Source organism: Pan paniscus, chromosome 3 (assembly GCF_029289425.2).
Source record: "Pan paniscus chromosome 3, NHGRI_mPanPan1-v2.0_pri, whole genome shotgun sequence".
In the NCBI taxonomy this organism is placed as follows: Eukaryota; Metazoa; Chordata; class Mammalia; order Primates; family Hominidae; genus Pan; species Pan paniscus.
Window position 1 is genome coordinate 112,964,796 of NC_073252.2, and position 23,258 is coordinate 112,988,053.

Genomic DNA, 23,258 nt, shown 5'->3' on the forward strand with positions numbered 1-23,258 from the left:
GAATCACATGGTAGTTCTATTTTTAGTTTTGTGTGGAAACTCCATATTGTTTTCCATAGTGGTTGTACTAATTTACATTCCCACCAACAGTGTCCAAGTGTTCCCTTTTCTCTACATCTTAACTAGCATTTGTTATTACTTGTCTTTTGGACAAGATATGTCTTAACTGGGGTGAGATGGCATCTCATTGTAGTTTTGATGTGCATTTCTCTGATGATCAATGATGTTGAGAACATTTTCATATAATAATTTGGCATTTGTATATCTTCTTTGGAGAAATGTCTATTCAGATCCTTTGCCCATTTTTAAATCAGATTATTAGTTTTTTTTTCCTATAGAGTTGTTTGAATCCCTTACATATTCTGGTTAAAAATTCATTCTCAGATGGATAGTTGCAAATATTTTACTTCAGTCTTTGGGTTGTCTCTAAACTTTATTGTTTCCTTTGCTGTGCAGCCTTTTAACTTGATGTGATCCCATTTGCCCATTTTTGCTTTGGCATGGACTTGTGGGGTATTGCTTAAGAAATCTTTGCCCAGACTAAATGTCTTGGGGAGTTTCCCCAATGTTTTATTTTAGTAGTTTTATAGTTTGAGGTCTTAGTTTTAAGTCTTTAATCCATTTTAATTTTATTTTGTGTATGGCGAGAGATAGGGGTCTAGTTTCATTCTTCTGCATGCAGCTATCCAGTTTTTCCAATACTGGTTACTGAAGAATCTATCTTTTCCCCAGTGTATGTTCTTGACATCTTTGGTGAAAATGAGTTCACTGTAGAGGTATGGGTTTATTTCTGGATTCTCTATTCTGTTTCATTGGTCTATGTGTCAATTTGCGTGCCAATACCATGCATTTTGGTTCCTATAGCTCTGTAGTATAATTTGAAGTCAAGTAATGTGATTCTTCCTATTTTGTACTTTTTGCCTAGGATGGCTTTGGCTATTCTGGGTCCATTGTGGTTCCATGTTAATTTTAGGATTATTTTTTGTATTTCTGTGAAGAATACCATTGGTGGTATTAATCAATTTTTTTAGATACATCTTTCTTTAATACTATGTCACCAAAGTTCTGAAGAATGATCATTTTTGATATGATATTATTATGTTTTGCTTTTCTATAAAATTGTCTTCAATCCTTCTCAAATTTGCATTTCATAGTTAATAAATGTGAAAGTGTTGACACTCAAATTACTCTTCTCTGTAAGCCACTGTATTTTTAACTGGAGAGAGAGGTGAGATAAGCCCCTTCCCTTTCTTTCTTTCTTTCTTTTTTTTTTTTCAACACAGTCTCGCTCTGTCACCCAGGCTGGAGTGCAGTGGTGCCAACTCGGCTCACTGCAACCTTCTCTTCTCAGATTCAAGTGATTCTCCTACCTCAGCCTCCGGATTATCTGAGACTACAGATGTGCACAACCATGCCCAGTTAATTTTTTATTTCTTTGGTAGAGATGGGGTTTTGCCATGTTGCTCAGGCTAGTCTGGAACTACTGGCCTCAAGTGATTCTCTGGACTTGGGCTCCCAAGGTGCTGGGATTAGCATGAGCCACTGTGCCTGGCCGATAAGCAAATTTTCAGTTCTAATTTTTTTAATATGAAAATGTCTAAATATTAGAGACCAAATATTTTCACAATTATTTTCCATTAAGAATGTTTTTCTTTGACAAATACTTTTAAATATAACACTTGTCAAGTGAGTTTTCTCTAATTATGATTCTTTTAACCATTTTGCCAAATATAGGTGCTGCAAAATCATAGACTTCTCAATATCATTTTATTCTACGACAGAATATAATTTTATCCAATTAAAATAGAAGATCCATTAAGAAATGCTTAGGCTGATTCTTCCCAGTGTTATTATATAGACTAAAGGGACCAGTATCACCCTGGCATTCTGCAGAACCTAACACTGGCTTACTATATTGTTGACATGATATTTGGACCTGACAAATAAGTGGAAATTACTCTGGCTGCCTTAATAAAACACATGCACCTCAGAGGATGGAAGACAAGCATACAAAGTTTTAGGAGCCTGCCACCTTTTAAGCTTTCAGGGATCTGGACATCTTGAGCACACTGGGACATCCCGTTCATAGCAAAGTGTAAGTTGTACATTGCAACTCTTACTGCTAAGAGGTAGCACAGTGCTAGGAAATATTTCTCTGTGCATTTATTGAGTGATACAGATAGCTTCAAGTTTAGGATGGGGCCTAGAGCAAGAAAGGGGTAGGCAGTAGGTAAGGCTGAAGTACAAGCCACCCTCACACTTGGGCTTTATATGCTGGAAGATTCATGATACTATGGCATCAATGATATAAATGGATGCCTTGTGGAATATCTGGCAAGTACTTGAAAAGAATCACAATGTACACTTTTAAGGTTCTGTAGCAAAGGATACTATCTGAATCATATTACGCAAACCATAGCACTTGTATACTGCTGTATCCAAGAAGAGAGTGCTATGGAAGAGAGTGTTTGTCATTAGTCATTAATGTGATCAAGTGGCCATAACTACCCACCATGAACTGAATAGTGATAGACCCATCAAATCATAAGTTCAGGTATGTCCAGCAACAATTCACTGTAAGATGGAAATGGTATATCTGGGATCAGTGTCAGGCTGATCCAGGGGCCACTTACAAATAAGTGGCCCATGATTCTAAGTCACCTGTCACTGTTGCACTGATGCTTCTCCATCAGCTCATTTTTAGTTTTGTGAAGGGTTCCTATAACCTGCTGACAAAGAGGAGAAACCCAGGCTTGGTTTGCAGATGGGCTAACCCATATGTTAGTAGAAGACTAAAATGGACTTTGGTGGCACTACAGTTCCATTCAGAGGGGTTTCTAAAAATCGCTGGTTAATGGAACTCTTTCAGTTGTCAGAGTTGTGGGCAGTGTACCCAGTCATCTGCTTTTTGTTTGCTTTGTGGATAGACTTATAGCCAAAGGTAAGGATATGACAAACTAATCAGCAGAGATGAATAAATGGCATAGGATGGACAGGACAGGCAACTTGAAGGAACAAGCTAGGAAAATTAAGATAGGAAGTTCTAAGAAAGAGGCATGTGGATGGACCTATGATAGTGTCCAAAGTGTGTGATGATCTTTGTATTATACATTAATGTACACCAGAGAGCATTTTATGTAGAAGAGACCCTGACAACCAAGAGAGCAGCATGATTCAGCCAGGTTACAACATTCCTACATGTTGCCTAATCTCTGTTGTCAACTAACCCAGAGCTAATGCAAATGGCTCATGAATAGAGTAACCATGGCAGCACAGGTGAAAGCCATGCATGGACCTCTTTCCCCTATGTCTTCTGTAGTTACTGCCAGTGCTGAATATCTGACCTGACAGTAACAGCAAATACTTTCAAATCTCAGAAATAGCATTATCCTGCCACTTAGTGAAACATTGATTATATTGGACACTGTGATAATGAAAAGGGCATGATTCACCTACATCAGGTTTGACATGTATTCCAAACATTGACTCTCCTTCTCTGCCCACGTAGCCCTGGCTATCACCACTATGAAAGGGCTCACAGAGTATATGGCTCATTGACATGTTATCTTACATACTATTGCTTGGGATAAGGGAAACTTCTTTCTGGTAAAGGAAGCATGACAGTAGGCATATGGCCCTGAAAGTCACTAGTCCTATTAACATACCCCACTTTCTACAAGTTGCTCACCTGAGAGTGATGGAAAGGCCACTTGAAAGATACAGTTGAGGTACCAGCTTGAAGATATAGTGTACGCCTTAAATCATAAACTATTAGTTGGTGCAGAGTCCAACAAATAGTTTTTATTTAAGGAATACACTATATCACCAACAGGTGCCTCTACTGTACCCTTTGTCCAAAGAGTTGTGTATTTGAGTCCAGGAGTTGATGTGGGAATGGACCCCCTTACCAGTATTCCCAATGATATGCTTGGAGAATTTGTGCTTTCTTTCCTCATAACTTTAAGGTTGGTGGATCTAGGAATTCTAGCTCCCATAGCAGGGAAGATTCCACCAGGAGACATGGGAAGGGGCTCACCAAACACAAAGCTAAAACTCCTACCTGGTCACTTTGGACTTTTTGTGCCAGTAGATTGGCAGACATGGAAATGAGTTACCATCCTGGTAGGGGTAATTGACCCACATAATCATGAAGAATTAGAACAGCTACTATATAGTGAGAACAGGGAGAAGTATCTTTGGCATTCAAATAGTTCACTAAGTTGCTTGTTGGTACTTCCTTACCCAGTTATAACTGTAAATGGGAAAGTATGGCAACCACTGCCTGATAAGAGCTAGATGGGGGTGCCAGAACAGACTACCATAGTGTACTCCTTAAGTCATCTTTATCTAAACACAGCTTTTCTCCTAAAGAAATTTACAAGAGGAGAGTTAGTGAGACAAACTACCACTGCTGCTACTTCCTCCAGTCCTAAGACTAACTGACCCACCCAGTATTTCTTCTAGGCCAGCAAAAATGCTAGACAAAGGTGGGGGAAATACAGAATAGGAGACAAAATGGGAGAAAATAATCACTGATTTCACCTTTGGGACCAAAAGCAGCAATTGTGTTATAGTTTCTCAAAGTAATTCTCCTCTTATAAATTTCCCCAGGCATGAAGTTTATAGAATCATGAGAAAAAATGTGTCTGGTTGGAGTGAACATAACAAATGAAACTGAGCGTGTACAGAGTAGAGCGTGGTGGATGCTCTTTTCTCCACTGAATGCATCCTCTTTTCAGACTAGAGCAAACCCTCCACTCCTCTGAACTTTGCCAGCTGCTATTGCCCCCAGCTAGGGGATTGAGAATTCTCCCTGGCTAATAGAAGCCACCTGACCGGAAATCAAACTCTGCATCCCCTCCTCACTCTCAGGGGATAGCCCACCTCCAGTGGATGCAGGGGTATGGAAGACTGACCTGCTTGCCTCAAGGTGAGAAAATTGGCCTGTGACTAGTTCTCTCCCTGCAGATCAGGTAAGGCTAGGCTTTACCAGAGATGACATCCTTGTCAGCTCTTTTCCCATCTTTTCAGTTTCATAGTTTCCCTTATAGGTTTTTCCTGAAAGCATTTCTTAAATCATTTGCAATGGAATCTCTATCTCACATTCTGCTTCTAGGGAACACTACCTATGGCAGTGGCTATTCATATTCATACTCTATAAAATTAAAAGGCACTCTTGACTCAAATACATTTCTATCCCTGCTCTCATTGGAACAAGGCTGAAGTACAATCTAAAGGGATCAGTAATGTATAATGACAACCATATTATGTTAGAATTTACCTTGGAAAAAATTAGTTACAGATCCTGGATTTTTCTACAAATTCATCTATGGAAACTGTGATAAAAGGAATTAATTAGAAGCCAGTAAACGACATTCCTTATTTAATTCGCATAACTGAAATTTTGTTTTAACTGGTATCTCCATTTTCTGCCATCTTTTTATTTAGTATTCCATCTCATATACTCATATGGTGTAGTTTTAGTTCAACTAACCATATTTTTCACTGTGGCAGAGAAGGCTCAACTATCTATTCTTCATTTCTTCAGTCGATAATGGAGCATCCCCTATTTAGCTTATTATGCAGATTCCCAGCTAGAGAGTATATTTCACACTCTTTCCTCAATGTAGCTTTCCTCATATTAATTTCAGTTCAATGGAAAGTGAGACAAAATGATATGAAGTATCCTAAAAAATAAAGCCACACTCCCTGGATTTCTCCTTTCCAACTTACCCCCTGCTGTAAAATGGCTAGATTGCAGCATGTAACTTGACCTCAAGTGGAAGCCATATATTGAAGAGCCTATCAGTCTGAGGCCCTAGGTGATCATGTGGCGTGGAACTGTCTGCAGCTCCAAGACTACCTGCTTACTTCTGGACAGTTACATGAGTGAGAAATACATTTTCATTTTATTTAGCCAATGTATTTTTGAATGGCATAATTACAGCAACATCACCTATACTCTAGCTCATTGTGTTTCAAAGTACTTGTCTATGAGAAGATAAGGAGCTTGTGCAAGAATGTGAATCAATGCATTGCTTGTTTCAAAAAGAACATTCTGTTACAAGATAAAAATAAAATTTCAAGGAAAGCAACTGGTATGCTTAGTGATATAGTTGATTTCTACTCTGGCACCAGCTTCTTGTCTCATGGTAAATCAGCAACAAAATAATTCAAACAGGCTATTAATGGACCACACTTTGAGTAGCACTATTCTGAGTTAATAATTGCCAACATCAACTTAATGCTTCAGTTATACTGTATTCACTACTGTAGAAATTCTCATGTTTGTACCCTAATCATTGAATTATTTCTCCATGTGATGCTCATATTTTTCCCCAAAATTTTGCCTACATTTCTAGCTTAAGCTAATATCTACCATAAACCTTCCCTATTTATTTTAGAGGGGTAGCATAGCCCAGTCATTAAGAGCATGAACTCATGAGGGAGACTGCCTGTGCATTAAGCAATTTTCCTAAATTATCTGGACCTCAGTTCCTTATTTATAAAATAGTGGTTGGTAATATTTATCTCATGTGGTTGTTGACAGCATTATACGTTATTTAAAATCATTAAATCATACTGTATGTAAGAGTATTTATTATTTGATTCCACATTTGCCCTTCTTTTCTTTTTGTCCAGATTAGTTAGGCAAGATTAGTTAGGCAATTGGAGCAAGAGAAAGAGTAAATCTCACTGATGGATTGCTTTACTACAGGTGTTCATCTTGAGAGACTTCTTGGTCCATCATTAGAATGTACCAGCACCATGTGTGACTGTCTGTCCACAAGATAAGTTTTGCCTCACACAGTCAGATCACTAGACTTCTGGCATCTGTGAGTTACTTTGTAGAGAAATAGCTTGGAGTATCTTTAGCCAACTTGAGGATATAGGTTGCCCTACTAGATTACCTGAAGACCATTATATAATCCTAATTTAACACATTTCTGTGTATACTTGCTGCCTGGTTCCTGCAACTCATAAAGCCAATAGTTTCAGCACCGCTTACCATTCAGATCTCAACACAAATGTCAACCCATGCAAGTGGCCTTCCCTGATGACGATAGTCAAAGCTTCTTCCCACTCTTGTCTCTTTCTGAGTTTCCTGTCATATTTTCTTAATTACATGTCAGTACCTAAAATTATTTTCTTTGTGTATATGTTTGTAATGTTTATATATATAAGTATAGTTATAGTTAATAGTAATTCTATGTCAACTAGAATGTAAGTTCTCTGAAGGTGAGGTCTCTGTCTTCTTTATTGCTACAACCCAATACTTAAGAAATGCTGAATAAACATTTGTAGAATGACTTAGGACAGGCACAGTAAACATTTAGCAATTGGCATAGACTAATTTGGATATATGTTTGAAAACAAACATAATGTTAACTGTATAGACATTTAGCATCTAAACTCCTACAACACACCATACATAATCCCCAATGCTGTCTTTCTTGGCAGTCCCAGAAGCTAGTTAATGAGTACACCATCACTTTAGAACTTAAACATTATTTCTCTCATATTATCATATAACTATTTATAAAGAACTTCATTTCTGAACTGCATTTTTAGATACAAAGCAATAGGAAGGCAGTTCTCAACCTATACTTATTGAATTTCCCCACACATAACCCAGCAGAGCAAATCTCAGAGTAGGTGTTCACTTCATTTGCTCAAATGAAGATATCTTTATGCTTAGCAAAGGCAGAAGAGTAGACTAATTGATAATTCAGTGCCACTGTTGAATGTCAAAGTCTTATTTGCGAGCTCGTTCTTGGTTCTGTATGTTCAACTCAGCCACTTATCTTCTTTATTGCAGTGCACATGTCTTTGGCATTCTAATTTCTGCTTGCAAAACTGGTGAAATAAAATGTTCACAGAAATAAGCAGATTTAATATAAGACTTGAAAAGAGTTGTCGTTGTCTCCAACACAGAGAGAATATGGATAAGCATGCTTTTTGGGGGAAGAGGATGACACTAGTTAATATTTATTTATACTTTCCCAGAATGTTGGGATGCTAAGCTGTTACAATACTTGCTGTTCCAAATATTTTTATTACTAACAACTTAATTTACATTATTTCAGGTATTCCTATCGGTATGTTCCTCAATATAGGCAGATTGTCTTTTTTTGTAACTGCAATCCTTTTATATTATGCTATTTTAGGGATTTCCAGATGCCCATTTCTGTTTTCACCTCTTTTCCTGGCAAGTTTTCCCTTTAGTCTGTTAATCAAAACTTTATTAATGGATGTTTGTATTTTCTATTTTATATTCTGAACATGTTTGTTCAGACTTTTCCTACTCTGACTTTTCTTATACTGTATGAAAATCTGAATACCAGCAAAAATAATGTCTAACTTTTATTGATCACCTTCTATATTCCAGGTACTTGATTGACGTAGATTATTTCTAATCTTCAAAGCAACCTGGCAAGACAGATATTATTATCCCTTCTTGATAGCTGAGAAAGCTGAGATGCAAGGTGTTTTATTTAGGCCCTGCTGAAGGTCACACAGCAAGGTAGTTTCAGATTTAGAATCCAAATCTGGCGTTGTCTGCAGTTAAATTATGTGCGTGTGTGCATGCACACATGTGCATGTGAAGTTTTTTGACAATGATTATGAAGGGTAAAGGATCTTCCCTCCAAAAAAGCTAAGCATTTAATTGCACTTTCTTACTTTGTTCTGTTTCTATTGTTTTAATTTTTAAGTCAGAAAATTAGAAAGCAATTATTTCCCTTTTCATTCTCCAATCTTATTGTTCCCTGCATAACTGAAACTGCAACAGATATTTACTGGTTTAAGTATCTAGCACTATAGATATATTTAAACTTTGAAAAAGGAATTCAGTTAAAATTGCTTTAGGCAGTTTATGGCTACAGTGCCAGTCTAGTGAAAGTACATGTAACTCAGCTGTCACACAGGTACAGGTGATGCACATGGTTTGTGTTTGTGGAATATATGAGGCAAATTTACTTTTAAGTAAACATAAACAAAGCAGGCAGAAGATTTCCTGAAGCAATGAACAAGACTTAGAAAGGGCAGTAAAATCTGATGAAATTATGTTCCTTGCAAGGGCAGAAGCACCCTTGGATATTTCCCTCCAAATAAGTAAAAATTGCAAATTCGCAATCAAGCTAAGAAGAACATAGATTGAAAGAATATCATACCATTTACCTTATTATAATTCCATATTTTTATAGGCTGCATTAAAATAACTTTTGTTCTTATTATATCTAGTTATTCAAAGTCTACATTGCCTTTTTGCTACTAAATTTTTGCTTTGCTCACTATTCTCCACATCCTTCACTGGCAAGGACACCATGGAATTATCAATTCAAGATTGATGATCCTCATCCAGGTCACGTGCCTATTCTAGATAACTAGGACATTTCTAGACCTTAATAGTTGAAACTTTAAAAATGCCCAGTGCTCATGATAGAAGGATTATTTTACTAATTACAAACATTTCAGAGGCCATTGGTTTGCTTTTCATTTCCCTTTTGGTATTCCCCTGACGGTTTAAAGAAGAATGCTATAAAAGGCATCTTTTAAAACATATTTTTCCTTTCCAATTGGCCTGTGTTGTTTCTTAATTTTTTCTGCTTATTGAGTCTTGCCCTGTGTATGTCTGTAAAATGCCCTTTCCAAGTTGTATTGCACAGGGTGGTGACTTTCAAGTTTTGTCTCTCAATGTCATTTAAGCCTAATACAATCCATGTACACTGATGAGGAAGTTTAATAGATTAAGGGTGTTTATTCTCAGTGCTCCAATCAACAAATCTTTATGGAAAAACTGAGAGACATCTTTATGAAGGCTTGAACTCTCCTTGTTCCCCATGTAAAATCTATGCAGTCCCTCAACTTCTTGGGAAAGTGTTCCTCGTGTGAGTACACTGATCCATAATAAATGCACTCACTACAGAACTCCTGTAGCACTTAATAGACTGATTTGTCAAACTTTGCTACAAAGTACCCTGAATTTCAGAGGTTTATAATGCCAACCTCTGGGGGTAGGACTGGATGGAAAGGAGCCCATGGTTCTGTGTCTGTCTGGGGTGACAGCTTCAAGAGTACTGCTTTAGACACAAAATGTTTCTAATTTACCCTAAATGTCTATCTATTCTTCACCATATTATACTCATGTTTATTTAAGTAAATTAATACTACTGGTATTTTCCCATGAGGTAGTCTCATAGTAAAATTGACCCCAAGAGAAGGTGGCATATTTACTTTGTAGCGCTATCATTTTTTTTTTCTTTTTTTTTTTGAGATGGAGTCTCACTCCATCACCCAGGCTGGAGTGCAGTGGCACAATCTCGGCTCACTGCAACCTCTGCCTCCTGGAGTCAAGTGATTCTCCTGCCTCAGCCTCCCAAGTAGCCGGGACTGCAGGCACACACCACCACGCCTGGCTAATTTTTGTATTTTTAGTAGAGACGGGATTTCACCATATTGGCCAGGCTAGTCTCAAACTGCTGACTTTGTGATCTGCCTGCCTCGGCCTCCCAAAGTGCCGGGATTATAGGAGTGAGCCACTGCACCCAGCCAGCTCTATTTTTAAACTAATGACTGTGTACTTTTGAACATACTCCCTTATGTTATTATTTGTGTTTTAATGAATATCCTGGCAGGGAAAAGAAAGCCAACTCAATAAAATGAACTGTATTTTTAAACTCTTATGAATCAGTTGTTCTAATACAGTATTATTCACTCATATATGACATTGAACTTATCAAATGTTTCTGTAAGGCACAAACAAAAAATTCAGTTTCCTTTTTCATTATTATACTTGGATTAAATGCTCAAATATATTTTATGATGATTTTAAGTTAGAAAGTATTGCCACTTTATTTTATTTTCAAGGGAGCTATCTGCAAGTAATTTTTTTTTTATGACTGAACCTCAATAAGTGGTTTGTGTGGGGAATTTGACCCTTGACAAGAACATGTTTGCAATTGATTAACAGGGAAAACAATCCAAGACTTAAGTCATCATTTTTGGATGTCAGAATGACTGACAGCCTCATATAATCAAAATGTTGCTTCAGTGTAAATTAAAGAATCAAAATCGTGAGAAATTATTGCCATCTTTGGTGGAGGAGATATTCCTGAAAGGTATATAACATACTATCGCTAAGTTAGGAGGAGAAAGATAACATGGCAAAATATAAATTTAAATTTTGATTAGGAAAAAATATTTAAGATAATAATGAAATCTGTCCTCTCTCATCTGTGATATGATAAAAACTATACTGACTTAATTTCACTGAAAAGACTAAAAGATGAAAGAATTAAAGTGAAAAGTGCTATTACAGAACTCCTATTTCCCCAGCAATGGGGGTAATTAGTCACAGATCACTCTTTCGTTATTCTCAGTCTCACTCACTCCTACTTCGAAGGTCTTGCTTTTCACAACCATGAAGCTCTTCTGGGCTTCCCTCTCTCATAGGTAGATTATTTTCCTATCTTCAGCACCTCCCTATTCTTACCTGTCCTGAGAAAAGGCTTCTGGTGTACTCTTCATTGACCAACATTTTTTTAAGTCACTTCACTCTCAACTTCAGAGCCTATAGCTTGTTGTTCCTAATTGTCTATCAAATTCAAATTACACTGGCAGCATTCAAAGCTTCCCGCACTGACTTGTACCTGCTTCTATAGGTTACTTACCATTACATCACTATTTACTATCTGAGAAACAGATGTGCCACTTTTCTTGTTCTTTGTACACACAGCCCTCTGCTTTTGGTTATTCTTTAATGATATTTTGAAGACGGTGGCTATTGTACTATGCTAGGTTCCAGGGTGCAAATATGAACCAAACAAAGTCTCATTCTTTAAGGTTTGCAGGAATCAGTATATGACAGGCATAAGTGTCTGCAATTCTGTGTGGTAAGTGCAGTAATATAATTATAAATAAGTTGTAGGGTGGTAAAAAGAGAAATAAATATGAAGACAAATTTGTAACACTATTTTGTTCACATAACAAGCAATTATTGTGGCTTATAAGTTCCATGAAGGCAATAATTTTCTTTTGATTATGTTAGTACTTCAAAAGCATAGGTTGAATAAATTCACACTGAACATACTGTCAGATCCTTCTAAAGTAAGGAGTTACCCCTGAAATTTCATTTGACGTAGAGTTGATGATAATAGTATACTTGCTTTTTTAATTGTAAAACCACCATCTTGTGGTTGAAATCACCCTTGAGGAGGAGTAAGAAAACCTAGGGCTTTAGTCCTGACTTGTTCCTAATAAGCCATGTGACTTAGAACAAGGCATTTCACTACACTGAGTGTCATCCATTTTCTCTCTACAATGAATAGGTTGAGCTAGATGTCCCTAATTTCTTATTCTGCTCTTACAATCTTTAATTCTCTGTGTCAGCATTCCTTCATTCCTTCAACAGACACATACTAATAGAATCTACAGTGTGTTTGCCACTAGATCTTAAGATTTCTTTATGTCACAGCTATTCAAATTTCATCATTTCTAAACTGGGGCTGGATGTCTTGACAGCTGGAATCAGCAAAGGGATTAACCACCTAAGGTTAGTGCTCTGTGGTTTATTTTCCCACTTCTTTAACCCTGGAGACGTTGGCATGGGGAGAGAAACTTCAGCTCTTTGAGCATTCTCCTAGTCACACAGAAAAGCAGGAATCCACATCATGTTTGGCATGTTTGTTGATAGTGAGACTCTGGAGTGACTGAGTGAAGACTGGAACTGAGCTAAGCTGACAGTTTGAGAGCTTAAAAGCATCGATTAGCTCATGTGTAAGAATCTGACCTTCTAACTTCCTCCATATTGTGGTTTTGGTTCCCATAATGAGAATTATAAAAAAAAAAAAAAAGCAAAAAAAAAAAAAAAAAAAGAAAGAAAAGAAACCCTATTCTTTTACACTGTGTAGTGATTATTCTACCAAAATAATAAAGGACATGAATTAATGTACACGAGTGAGTACAATTTTAAGAGTCTTACACACTAAGGACTAAACTGACAAGGATACAGTCTGGGGATTGCATTTCATATGTGTCCTCAGTACACATTCCCATGTTAATCACCTGTGAAAGAATCCATTTCCAGTGAGAGATGAGCACAAATGCGTTTTGTGCTCTACTTATCAGGGTACCCATTGACAGATATTCATATTGCAGTTTTTAATTAGGTGACAAAGCAGCTTCACATACATGGTAGTTGGTGCTAATGAAACTTTACATGAGGAACCAAAGGAAATTAAATAGATGTGAATATTATCATTTTTCACTTTTTCTTTTATTTGTGGTAACAAGAATGTGTGAATTGAAAATCTAAAGAAAAATAATAGTTGACTTAGTTTTAAACATGAAATATACTGAATAAGAAGTCACACTTGTAAATACAAAAGAGTACTTTAATATTTTATTTTGACACTTTGTAACAGTAACAGAAACACACCATGTTTCTCTATTCTAACTCTCTAGCATTGTGATGAATGGGCCATAAAAAACCTACCAAGTAATACTGGTTTTTAAAATAAAACTAAGTTCATATTTTATAGAGAAAAGGGTGACAATGCTTACCATTTTAAAATGTGTTATTATAGATATGAATATGAAAAGAAGAGATAACCACCAGGGAAGTGAACTAGTATTATGCACTTTATTGTTACTTCACAACTTGAAGATTTTTGGACATGATGTGTTTGGCAAAGTTCATCAGATTTGCTGCAGTAAGTCAACTTTTGTCAAAATCTCATGTATCTGAATAATTCTCCCTTTAACTTAACTACTCTATTTTCTATTCCTTGTTTTTCTTCTTAAATATATTTGAGAATATATGATATTTAGTTAACAAAAATGTTTGCAACTTTAAAATTTCAGTGAAAAGTAACCATATAAATAATATAATTTCATAATAGCAAAGGGAGACTTTCAGTAGGAAAACATTTACTCATGTATCATTTAAGTATTCTTACAGAAAACTATATTTTGATAATGTATATGAAAATTCCTAAACTTATATAAACAACAGCAATGATGAAAATTTGTAAACTCTATGTTATCTTTTCTGAGTTATTCTCTCTCTTATGATGAACTTCCTAGGAACTTACCCCTATGATATTATGCAAAATTAAAATTATCAGCACTTGCAAATTATATATATATATATTTCTTATATCTTCCAAGAATGATGTAATTTCTTACAGAATAATCCCATATTTTAATTTCTAATTTCCATTTATACCCCTAATCCACCAGCACTGTATTCTATATTTAACAAACATTCAATCAATACTTAGAATCATCATGTTGCCCAAATCATATTGGAGCTGGCATATCTTTGATTATATTTATTTTTTAAGAAAAGTGTCACTGATATCCAAACATATTAATAAATACAATTCTTTATCTTAAAAATTTCAAATAATATCAAGAAATTTAGTTCATCATTAAAAAAAAGTTTTTCCTTTTTTCTACAGATAGAGGAAGAGTAGAGCTGGAGGCCATTGGAGGATTCTTTCTATGTAAGCTGTCTAAAATCTTTGTTAATTTGTCTGATTTTTATTATTACTGTGCCATAAATATTATAGATATATTTTATATAAACATTTGTGACAAAAGAATTGATTTACCATCAATAATTTATCAATTTTATAAAAGTATGTGAGATCTTTTGAATAACCACCATTTGTGGGACACTTGCTTTGTCTTTATACAATTGTATTTTGTGTGTTGATATATGCTCATAATACTTATGCTTCTATCTATTTACCTGTCTTTCTAAATTACATATCAAATGGTAGATGGTCAAGTAACTTATTGGGATGGTAAATAGAATGTAGTTCAGTGTAAACACAAACGGTAAAAAGCTGCTTAATAAATCATCAGAATATAATATGACATGTAGCAGTCAGTTTTAAAACACATTTTTGAAATGTATGATAGTGAATAATGAGAAATCTCTCCACTGGCTTTGAGAAAAAATTTATTTTGTTCTTTGCATGCCCTAGAACATCTAGCCTTACCTTACACATAACAGATGGACAATGAACATGTGTTGGATGTATTTCTGACAATGTAGACAGAGTGGCATGTAATATGCTTTATGGAATAAAGAGAAACAAATAGTCTTGACCAGAGGGAGAGAGGATGACAAAAAGTCTGTTTCACAGTAATTTCTCATTAATGGTGATGCTACTTTCTCAGCCGACTGCTTGGCAGGGGACTATCTGATCTGCTCTCTGCAGCCAGCCTATTGATTTTGTGGGTCGATGTAATCTGATGCATAAAGAGGCAAGAAAATGGGAGGCAACATTTGCCTAGATAACTGCCAAGAAGCAGATAGTTTACATTTGATGCATCCAGGCTAAGTGGCCCCACATGAAGTTGAATTATTAGTAAAGCAATCCTAACACTGACAATTCTCTTTTTCAGTAGGTCTAATATTAGTGAAAGATCTGTTAGATTTAAAGAAAAGTGAAGATATGCTTGAGAGGTTAACTCTATATGGATACAAGGTGAAAATTGCTTTTCCTTTCTTATATACACAATGTTGCACATATACATATCAAAGTCTAATTATAAATCTTAGATTCCAGTGGCTCTAGGTTTTTATTTCTCTAGATATCTACTGTCTAACCATTTTACTGCTAGTTAGTGCTCACACTGCATGCAAGTTAAAATGATTAGCTTGGAGAAGACACCAACAATAAAACAACATCTTCAAAGCAAAAATGTTAAACCAACCAAGCAACCAACCAAACAAAAACCCAGAAAAGCAAGCGAAAAATGCAAACAATTCATAAAATAAGCAAAAATTGTTGAGGAAGAGGATAAAAGTATTGTATAAAAGAGGATTTTGTGTTAAATTCCAGTTTTAATATGTCCAGCAGAGTGCCTAACACAAATTATACACTCACAAATTGCTAGTTTCTTTCCTTCCACCCCAAGAGAGAATGTTAAATGTTACCTGCCATAGAGGGTCTTTCTGCTCAGGGAAGAGCTCAAAATACTGGTGGGCCAGTTGCACTGGAGGCAGAGTTTGCAATTTCAGGTTGGTCCAGCTCTGCACAAAGTTGGCCAAGTTCACAAAGGTATATAACCCTAGGCGGTCATTTCCATAGTTTGATAAATGGGTCATGAAAATGCTGATCTGAAAGATAAATAAAAATGACCACAAAAATATCATATGCTTAAGCTCAAAAGTAGCAGTACAAGCCCCAGGCAGCACCTCACCTCACCTTGGAATTTCATAAGAAGTACAATGATCTTTTTAAGTGGAAAGCCACACATTTAATTTTCATCTCAAAATAACACTTAAACTCACTTTTAAAATTGAAATTGAAATTGAGAGTGTTATTTCCTCACTGTTCTTCAGAAGTATAGCGTTACTTTGCATATCAGTTTTGCTTATTGTGGAGCCAATACCATCAAACTTCAATCTAGTAACTTTCAGACTAGTGAAGAAACAATATTAGACCAGTTCTAAAATTAAACAATTTTTCCAGAACTTTCCTGGTGTAGATATGTGTACAGGTTGAAATAGAATCAGATTCAAGAAAACGTGTTTCTTTGTGGTCTAATTAAACGAATTTTATTTCAGTAGAGACTGTAAATGTTTGCACAGAAACTGATTGCATTTAGCCAGAAACTTTTCCCCACTCATTAATCCTTTTACAACTTTTCATACCCCAATATTAACTCTAAAAATATCATGGCATTTCAGTGTTGTTCTTTTGTGTATCATAGACAAATAAAAAGTGAAATTAGATTAATTGGTCTGGAAAGAGCAAGAAAAAATTCAAATGTTATTACAAACATAATCTAATATTTAGTTCATTAGGCATTGCAGCAGGGATTTTAAAAATACTAAATAAAAGAGAAATTGCAAAATTCTGATTGAAATTGCAGAGATTGTTTACGCAACTCATAAAAAGAGAGTTCATTACTTTGTGACAAGTATAATTTTGTACTTGTTTCTCAATTTCATGATATTTTCAAATTTAATTATCTTAAAAATTCATTTTACTATTTACTGTATTGATCTGTATTGTAAATGTTTTATAACAACCCAAATATTATAATGAAATAATTTATTAACTTTATTAGAAATGTAAGGCTAATATAAGGTTATAAATAATAATATTAGAACAAATGTAACATCTGAAGCTGAACAGAAGAATAATATAGAAGAAAAGTCAAGTGTCTCATGGCTAATATTTGTATGGAAACTCACTGACACTTTTTTAAGGGTTTATGTTTCTTGGTGTGGTTATTTGGAAATAAAATAGGTTTGCAGAACTATTCCAATGTTAATTTTATTGACACCTGGTTAGATACTAGCCATGCAATAAAGACTATATGCAGACCTTCTGTTCCCATGATCTAATATGTCACTGGATAACTATAGATGTCTAAAGAGGAGGCCTTTTATCTTAAAAAATAATAAAAGCATTATCTTGTACCAGAATTTAGAAACTCTGCTCTGGCAAGCCACTGTAAGTTAAAACCCCACTATAGGTTAAAAACATCTAAGCATTAGTTGATAAAATGGTTTTACTTGAGATTCATATGGAATCATTTAAACAAACACAGGCATATATGTCACCGGCCAATGTTACGCTGACCAATCTGATAGATATCAGTTCGTTGTTTGAATGCCCTTTTTATTGTGGAAAAGATAATCTCTATTATGTGTCATACTAGAATGCTGAAAAAATATCTGAAGAAAACCTATTAAAATGATCAAAGTCACACCTCATCATGGTTGAAGGTAGAGAAGAGAATGTGGCTTTAATGTCTCTAACTTAGATAAAATCTTACCTAAAATTCATATAGTGTTTGCTTACTATGTACTAAGCAGGATTCTAAGCCCTTTACATATATGAAATAATTAAATCCTCTCAATGCTGTTACAGATAACTGCTGTTATTGTCCCCTTTTACAGATGAAAAAAAATGAAGCACAGAGCAGTTAAGTAACTTGTTCAAGTTCTACATCTAGTCAGTGGCAGAGCAGGACTTTAAAACCAGGCAGTCAGATTCCCAGTTCTGACATATAATATAACTGAAACCTTCGCCAAAACATATACGTACATTGAGTTTGACATCCGTCATTTTTTTTCCTTTTGCCCTTTTCAACAACAACAAAAAAGCAAGACAAAGAACATATTTTTATAGAAGGTAGTAGAAAACTATATAAGTATTATCCTGGCAGCTGAAAGTTTTTATTTTTCTTTTTAAATTGGAATGACAAAAGAAAAAAATATTTTGGAAACCTTAAATGAAAGCTTTTAAGACAATGAATTATAGCATCTGAGAAGAATATTACTAATAGACTGCAAATTTATCTTTGAAGACAATATCACTCATCATATTTCTAGTCCATTTTTTATCCTTGGAGTATATTCAAATCTTTTATTTGAAACATCAAAAAAGACTATAGATATTTTAAAAATATTATTTATTTGATTTACCTAGGTAGAAATTTAAGTTAAACCCCTTAAATTTAAGTTAAACCACTTAATCTCTTTAAAGTTAAACCTCTAAATATTAGTTGACAATGATTTTAATTGAGATTCATATGGAATCTCAAGTAAAATTTAAATCATTTAAAAATTTAAATTATTTAAAAATTTTAAATTATTCCATATGAAGCTCAAGTAAAATCATTATATCAATTAATATTTAGGGGTTTAACTTAAATTTCTACCTAGATAAATTATATAAACATAACACTGTCCAATGTCCCAATCTCTCACTCTTGAATTCTTTTATCTCAAATAGAAAGTTCCCTCTTGGCAGGACTTAGTTACAGAGTTTCTGTAACATAGCATTGTATCAGTAGTTGATGACCATATAATTGCAATTATTGTCATAAGAACTTCTTTATAATCACCACAAAATAATATGCATTCGATCCCAATAAGTATGCATTTATCTCATGTCACTACTGTAATTAAGAAATAAGACGGTGTAAGTAGCATGCTTCAGGATAATTATGGTTTCCCAGGACTGAAAATAGTATGAAAAACCAGGCTGCAGGCTAAATGCCTGAAGAAAGATAATAATGTCCTAGAAATCTACCACCTGCCTTCTTAGCATTGTTATTTTAAGAAGGAATTGTAAATTTGTATTGTGCTAAAGTACACATAAAATGTACCATCTTCATCATTTCTAAGTATGCAGTTCTGTGGCATTAAGTGCATTCACATTGTTGTATAACCAGCATCACTATTCATCTCCAGAACTTTTCATCATAACAATATTTTTTATTTTGAATAAAATCATGCAGATATTATTGAAAAAAAAGGAATTGTAAGACACCTGTGAGAGTCTAAAGTCTGACAAAATTGTAAGTAAGAATATTACTTTGAGAGTATCATAAAGAGTATTTTTATATCATAAGCAGATGTATATTATCATTTTATAAGGGTATTAATATAGGCTTTTAAAAGATTTTTGCAGCAGACTGGTTCTAAGTCATTTTTCCAGAACATTCTTAGGAGGATAAGCTTTGTTTGATGAAAAAAAAAGCTTAAAACTGAATGCAGGGCAAATGGAAAATCTGTCTTTGGAAGAAAGCAGAGTCTGGAGATATGTGGTTCTAAGCTGAGGCGTGCTGCTGCATTTAAATTTTCCTTTACTGAGAATAAAAACAAGCACGCCATCCATATTGGTTGTAATCACTGTTGTATGGGGCAACATGTGCACATGCCTTACTGGTTAGAAACAAATTAGTGCTGGTATATGGTCAATTGGTTGCACTTTAAGAAAAACAATTCTGCAAGCACAGCTTAACTGTGCATATCTGGCTTGCTAAAATCACCTATTGTGCAGACACAGCATTTTAGTTTTAGCATTTCTGGGCAAATGGCTTCTTTAAACAAACAAAATAAAACCTATTTCAGAGAGTATATGTGTATAAGACAAATTAAAAATGGATGCTGTTGAGGCATAAATAAGAGAATTCAAAAGATATGTGGTATGAGATAGTAGCAAATAATTTTTCACAGACTTATGTTGCTACTATTTTTTACTGTTTATCTTTTTTTATATATTTATTTTGATTATTATTTTCTTATTGCATACTAAAAATAATCTTTCTCAACAGTGTACTCCCAAAAGTATCATCTGGGGAAAGTATGACAGGACTACATGGATAAAAATGGTTTATATATACAACCCACTGAACCTTGAAATATTGCAGCTCAGAGATATGCATTGATTCAAACAAGCAGAGCTTTATCTTTCATATGAAAAGGACAGGAAAGGACATCTTGTTCAATGGATGAACTGAAGAATAAGATGTTCAGTATGTGCTAATTTCAGTAGGCCAATTGCAGCAGGCCTTCCAAGAGGGCACCAAGGTCTGGGTGCCACTGCTTCTGGTATCAAGCACTCTGGGCTGCCTTTATCTTGTTGTTGGCACTTCTACCTATGTTTCTCCCTCAACTCTCAAGGCTCTCAACTTCATTATAACCAAACATAAAACAAGTCTAAACTTTCTTATCTGTTGTAAAAATATACAAGCAAGCTTATGGGCACGTTCATAGTCTATTCATTAGAAACATAAGCAGTTTTTCATTAACCTGATTGTCAGATACAATACATATACTCAAAATATGGGAAGACATTATCTATGGAATAAATCTGTTTAATGATGTATCTAAAGTTCAAGGAAAAAGGAAGGTTTATGTATCAAAATGTATAAATCTTGATAATAGGGAATTGAGTAAATATAATTGAACTTTATGGATAATCCTTAACTATGGGTAAACACACTGTCATAGTGACAAATGGAATGGTGGTAAATAAATTAGGCAACTGCTTATCCCCCTGAGTATTTAATTGCAAATTATACAATTAATTGTTTTTGTAACATTTTGTTTTTGACTTATGAAGCTGCTAATATCCAAAATATAAGAAGAGAAGAAAAAAGGAAAGAACAAAATAAAAGTGAGAGGCCTTATTTTATCCACAAAATAAAGCATTACTCTCCAGGTTGAGTCAGAGTGTTTTCACTGCCAAGACCAGAATAGTTTCCTTGCTTTTCCTACTTGTATGACAAATAGAATGGTATTGTAAACTGTATGATCATGAATATCAGTAGCCAGAATATATTATACAGCATTTTTAAATTGAAATTAAAAATCATTTTTAGAGCATACATTTTTAGTTAAAGTACACATTGAATATTTGGGTACTTAGTCCTGTGCCTTACAGTGCCTTTAAAAGTCAAATCATGCGCAGAATAGTCAGATATTTGGTTCCTAGGAAAAAAATGCACAATCACAAACACAGGATGAAACAACGGCTTTGCAGAGCAAGAAGAGAGGCACCCTGTTTTAGGGCAGCTTGCTTTGTGCTCACGCTGCAGCACAGTATTTTTCAAGATAGGCATTAAATATTAGCAGTCGGTTTCCATTTTTGCCTTTGTGGCTCTGATAGCGTGCCCCTTTTCAGAAGAGTTCATTGTGTTTAAAAATATGTCCATTAGCTTGTTAAATTATCGATTATGCTTTTAGTTCTCATAAAATGTGAAGATAGATGGAATATAGGGAAATACATCCCTGATGGCTCATCTGATGGGCTTTGGCATTGTACTCACATTTTTCTTATAAAAGGTAATTTTGTGTCTTTATTTTATTCTAAAAATAGTCTGGAACCACACAAGGGATATTAAGAGTCAGACTAGGCTTAACATTACTAATATGAGTGCCAGTAACACTTCTTGATTTAAACACACATAACTATTGATAATAATTGTAGGCAACCCAGTCTTAGGCAACTCTTCAGGCCTGGGCAACTAATAACCTGGTAAATGTCAACATCTATGTTCTTAGATATCAAAAGTAAGGAAAGTTTGTCCAAACCTAATATAACTATATTAATCTTTTGCTCAATCTAAAAATGGTTCTCAGCTTGGAGTCTACTATTTAGATACATCATTTTGTTTTTCTAAAAATGAAACATTCCAATGAATCATTAATTAATGATTGATTGTAACATATTATTTGTTGAATGTTAATGTTAATTTACTTATATAACTTTACAAAGTGGTTTTATGTGCACTTTTGTTGTGTTACTAGGAACTAAGAAACTATCTTATTTATGAGAAAAGGAAATGAGGATCAGGGGTTTCAGGTGACTGTCTGAGTTTATATAGGGAATTCTAGCAAATCCAGCATTCAAAGTAGTCAACAAGCGGATTGCACGCTTAATGATTTGTTAAGAGAGTAGTTCCTATATTAAGTGTTATTAACACACACACACACACACGCGTGCGCGCGCGCAAGCCTGGGCATAGGAATTCAGAATCAGTATTCTTTCTTATTCCATGGTTCTCCCAGAACTTTGGCTACAAATTCATCAAACTTCCGTCTATTTTCTGCTTCATTTTCTTCTATTATTTTATTTACCTGGTGAATTTTATTTATAACAACCCTATATTGCAACTTACGATATTTCCTCATAAGCTTTTCCTAGAATGGATTAAATCTAAAATATCACTTACATATTTTTACTTTTTTGGAAATGAAAATAAAATTTGATATTTCAATATGTATATCTACGCACACACATGCATGTCAGCTGATTACTGACTCTAGACACTTCAAGATAATAAGTACTTAAGAGAGAAATGATTGTTTCACTTGGAAAGATTTTAATTCTCTTGCAGCACTAAAAATAGATGCCAAGTTTTTCACAATGGAACACAATAATAGATTTCCACTAAGAAATGTGTTCTATAAATAAAAAGTAACTCTGATCTTCCAATTTCAAAGAGACACATTTTATTAATTTAGGTAGATGTTTCAAGATTTATTCCTGTAAGAACTACACTTAGAAGGAGAAATAGGCCGGGCGCAGTGGTTCACGCCTGTAATCCCAGCACTTTGGGAGGCTGGGCGGGCAGATCACCCGAAGTAAGGAGTTTGAGACCAGCCTGGCCAAACCTGTGAAACCCCGTCTCTACTACAAATACAAAAAGTAGCCGGGCCTGGTGACTAGCACCTGCCTGTATTCCCAGCTACTCAGGAGGCTGAGGCAGAAGAATTGCTTCAACGCTGGAGGCAGAGTTTGCAGTGAGCTGAGATCATGCCCTGCATTACAGCCAAAAAATGAGAAGTAAGAGAAAGAGGAGAGGAAAAAAAATAAAGAAGGAAAGAAAATGGAAGAAATAAAGAAAGAAAGGAAGAAGAGAAAAGAAAGAGAAAAAAGAAATGAAAGGAAAAAGGAAAGGAGAAAAAGAAACAAAGAAAAGCTCCAGAATCA

The 23,258-nt window shown here is 34.8% G+C and overlaps 1 protein-coding gene across 1 annotated transcript in view; it reads right to left on the reverse strand.

Annotated features, from left to right (window-relative positions):
- LOC100986527 (N-deacetylase and N-sulfotransferase 4) overlaps positions 1 to 23,258 on the reverse strand; it is a 291,143-nt gene that overhangs the window by 30,045 nt on the left and 237,840 nt on the right. The window contains exon 7 of the mRNA XM_003830045.7: positions 15,953 to 16,135. Within this exon, the coding sequence (XP_003830093.1) occupies positions 15,953 to 16,135 (183 nt within the window). The remainder of the gene's footprint in view (positions 1 to 15,952; positions 16,136 to 23,258) is intronic.